The sequence below is a fragment of the Setaria italica genome, chromosome V, assembly GCF_000263155.2.
Source record: "Setaria italica strain Yugu1 chromosome V, Setaria_italica_v2.0, whole genome shotgun sequence".
Classification (NCBI taxonomy): domain Eukaryota; kingdom Viridiplantae; phylum Streptophyta; class Magnoliopsida; order Poales; family Poaceae; genus Setaria; species Setaria italica.
This window is the reverse complement of record NC_028454.1, coordinates 11,863,842-11,867,673: the sequence shown is the minus strand read 5'-3', so window position 1 is coordinate 11,867,673 and position 3,832 is coordinate 11,863,842. Positions and strand designations below refer to the sequence as shown.

At 53.9% G+C, this 3,832-nt stretch overlaps 1 protein-coding gene across 1 annotated transcript in view; it reads left to right on the top strand.

Moving 5' to 3' along the window:
• Positions 1-3,590: 3,590 nt before the first annotated feature.
• Positions 3,591-3,832, top strand: part of LOC101763957 (zinc finger CCCH domain-containing protein 2-like) — a 1,901-nt gene continuing 1,659 nt past the window's right edge. Inside the window, 2 exon segments of the mRNA XM_004971676.2 lie at positions 3,591-3,781; positions 3,783-3,828. Of these exon segments, the coding sequence (XP_004971733.1) occupies positions 3,764-3,781; positions 3,783-3,828 (64 nt within the window). The 5' untranslated portion in view covers positions 3,591-3,763.

The window sequence follows — 3,832 nt, the reverse complement described above, 5'->3', positions numbered from 1 at the left end:
TTTGTCGTGTTGCTCGGCGACCGCCGGCCGCTCGCGTCGTCGAGTCGTGGTCGGAGATTTATCGCAATTCGAATCAAGTGCAAGATCTACACCAAAGCAAACCAATTATGACCTTGTTACCTTAAAATCCCAACTTTGGCACTATGCAAAAAAAGATTCTCCATCACATCAAATTTACGGTACATGTATGGAGTACTAAATGTAGACGAAATAAAAAACTAATTGCACAGTTTGGTGAAATAAAAAAACTAATTGCACAGTTTGGTTGTACTTTGCGAGACGAATCTTTTAAGCCTAATTAGTCAATATTTGGACAATAATTCACAAATACAAACGAAACGCTACAGTGCTAACACAGTAATTTTGGTGTTTCCACTTCGTGACGAGGGAGATGGCAGTGTACATGGATTAAAAACGCAAGTGGTCCTGTACTGCGCCTATTACTGTGCTGCCATTGAAGGGCATTGAAATGGGCAGCAGGTAAAGATTTCAGTTCATTCCTCAGATCACGCGCGCAGATGGCCTCGCACGGCAGCGGAAGCGCTGTGGAGTGGTGCGTTGGGCTGTGCACTGCTAGCGGCTGGCGCCGCCGGCCGGCGGGGGGAGAAGACGCCGGGGCGGGGCGTGTCGGTGTCGGGATCTCGGGGGAGTGCTCCGGTCCAAGGCTCCGCAAGCAGTCAAGCAAAGCACGGCAGGCGCGGGGGCCCGCCCGTACGCGCGCCCGCCACATCTCGTGATCGCCCCCGCCGCGTGGAGCGCCGTCGTACGCCGGCCTGCCTCCCTGGCTCCCTCGTCCCTCACCCCCGGCTTTTTATTGTGGTCGCCGTCATCGTAACCGACAGCTTCTTTTGCTGTTATCGCCGCCGCAACCGAGTGGCGACTGGCGACAAAGCGTAACGTATGCGAAGCGTGTGGTGGCGCCGCCGTTGCTGGCGCCAACGCTGGTGTTTATCAGCCATCCGATCGCAGGGCCGGTTGAAGAACGGCCGACGACTCCGAACCTAGGGCGCCTACTTGCTCGCGTCATCAAATTTTGGCGCTTATGCCACGGCCGTTCCGGACCTTTGCCGTTGGAGCACGTCGTGCCCTCGAGCACCCCATCAATGCTCGGCCGCGGTTTTGCTGCGGGGCTGTTTGGGCCGCGAAACCGCGAAGCTTGCATCGACAGTATGAAGTCTCCGGGGTATTCGTTCACACAGATCAGTCCCCTTTTTGGCTGCAGCTCGCTCGGTCGCAGCTGTCTTGGACCAGCTGCCTGGATCTATGGACGCCCATCCTACTTCAAACCACTACCTACATGAACGAAACAAACCCGTCGAATGTTTAAAAACCTCCAACTTGAGCATTTTGTGATAAAGTTTTCATGCTTCCAGACCAAATTTGGTGAGAAATGGATGGCACATGCCAGGACAGGATCAGGCACAAGCTTCGGTTTTGCTCGCGAGACCATGGGACTTCCCACGGGATGGAATGGATGCGGGGATGCCATACCATACGGGATCGGGGTTGGAGCCCCTTGGTCTTATCCCCCCGAAACTTTCCCAACACGACTACAGTAGTCGTGCTGCCGAAAGGAAAAGATCAGGGGCAGGTGGTCCGGCTCCGACGGCCCCGCTGGCCTGGCGCCCCCGCCCACGTAGCATCCGCGCGTGGCTGGCCATGCGCGGGGGCGTGGGTTCCGGCATGGGCGCCGCGCCGACGTGGCGCCTGCAACCCGGGGGACCAGCTCAGCTCTGGGTTGGGATGCATGTTTTGGAGCTTGCGGCCGCTGTCCGCTTCCTCCGGCCGCTACAGTGCGCCCAGCTGTTTGCTGATCCCAACCTAATCTGCACCAACAATCGTTTAGGAGTGTACTTACACGACATTAGCAGCTGATGAGTACACTCTTATTCCAGATGCTTCCAGACCGAGCAAGGATAGTAAATAGGACTACTACTTACCTGTTTCGGTACGTGAGTGAATGGGAGGAACGAAACGAATATCGCGAGGCAAAGAATGATGGAGACCAAGATTATACCTAGCTAATCGCATTGCACAGCGATTCCTACTCCCAACCAAGCAAGGATGTACTGGAAATAAAAAACCAAGATTATCCACAAGCGCTAGATCGCGGCCTGCTATTCGCCGCTTCCAGCGGGCCCGATTAACAACCGCTATTTATTTGGGAGTTGCACCGAACACGGCATTAGAAGCTGAGTACTATTGTTCTATAGGTTTCCATGGTAGCTTTCGCCTCGCGAATTAGACTCCATACGTGCAATTAGTTTTGTAATTAGATTATATTTAATATGTGCAATTAGTTTTATAAATAGACTATATTTAATACTTCTAATTAGTATCAAACATCCGATGTGACATGTGCTAAAGTTTAACAGGGTATCCATAACAAACACCCCTATGGCTCTGTTTGCACTTTATTTAGTGCGTCAAAGTTTCCATGGTAGGGAAAGAATGACTAAGAAGTAAATATATTGCAGTGCAATGAAAAATGAAAACGAGTGTTATAATCGGCACAATTTAGACCCTGTTTGGATATGAGGTGCTAAAGTTACAGCATCCCACTTTCATTGCTCTTTTAGCACTGGGGTATCCAAAGAGATGTGCTAAAGTTTAGCACACCTTTTTTCATTAGTATACCCCAAAGGGTGCAAATAATGCTAAAAGTGGTCACCTCTTCACTTTTTCCCACATTGCCCCCTCGTTCTTCTCCGTTGCAATTTAAAAGGAGTAAATGAGTGGCAATGTTATTATTTATCACTAAAGATGCTAAACTTTAACACAATATCCAAATAATGCAAAGTGCTAAACTTTAGCACTGTGCTAAAGTTTATCACTTGCTGTCAAACATGACCTTAGTGATAACTACAACGACTCGCAACAAGAATACCCTGTTGAAAAGGCCAGCATTATCCACAAGTTGGATACGTTTTATTTACCGCATCCCAAAACGAGTATACCGCCAAAAAAAAAAAGCCAGCGACAGGACAGGCGTGCCTAGATTGGGGGGTGCCGAGCCCAACTCACAGTTCCCGTTCCGACGAACCCACAGCGCCGTGCAACGTGCATGCCTGCCTCTCCTCCCTCCGAGCCCAGCTGCCCTGCATGTGTCCAAAACAGGGGCGCCAAGCCCCTGCCCCAGGTTTCTAGAACCTACCCCGAATATCTGAGCCCCGCGGCTGCCCGCTGCCTGACGGACCCCCGACCCCGAGTCCCGGCACCCCTAGCCGGATGGGCCAGCCAGCGTCTTCATGCTGGGGGCACCCCCACCCAGCATCATCGTAGGGGCACCACGCCTCCCGACGTGTCCCGAAGCGGGCGCCCCCGGCCTCCACCTCGCCCTCCGCATGCCTGACACCTTCCCTCCCCGCCCACCACGCGTCCGCCCATCACGCGATCTTTTCGTCCCCCAACCGGGTCCAAGGGTTTCTCACTGACCGTGGGTCATACCCTATTTGGGTAACGGAACGGGGACGGCGTTACCTCGGAGGCTCCGCGCGTCGTGCTTAACCCTGGTTAGCTAACTGCGGGCAGCTCGCCTCCCGATGCCGCGACCGTGGTTAGCGGGCAGTTTATAAGCGCGCGCCGCGTTCGTTCTCCAACCCACGCACTGTCCGCGTCTCCCCTCCACCCACAGAGATAAGCCGAGTCCACGAGATCCCTCCATAGACCACACCCTGGTGAGCCTAGCGGCGGAGGGAAAGGAAGCAGAGCACCCACCCCCCGGCCCGATCCTAGCGAGAGAGCAGCAGCAGCAGCAGCAGCCATGATGATGATGGGCGAAAGGCGTGAGCGTCCCGCCGTGGTCCCACCACCTCCCCGTGAGCGGCGGCGG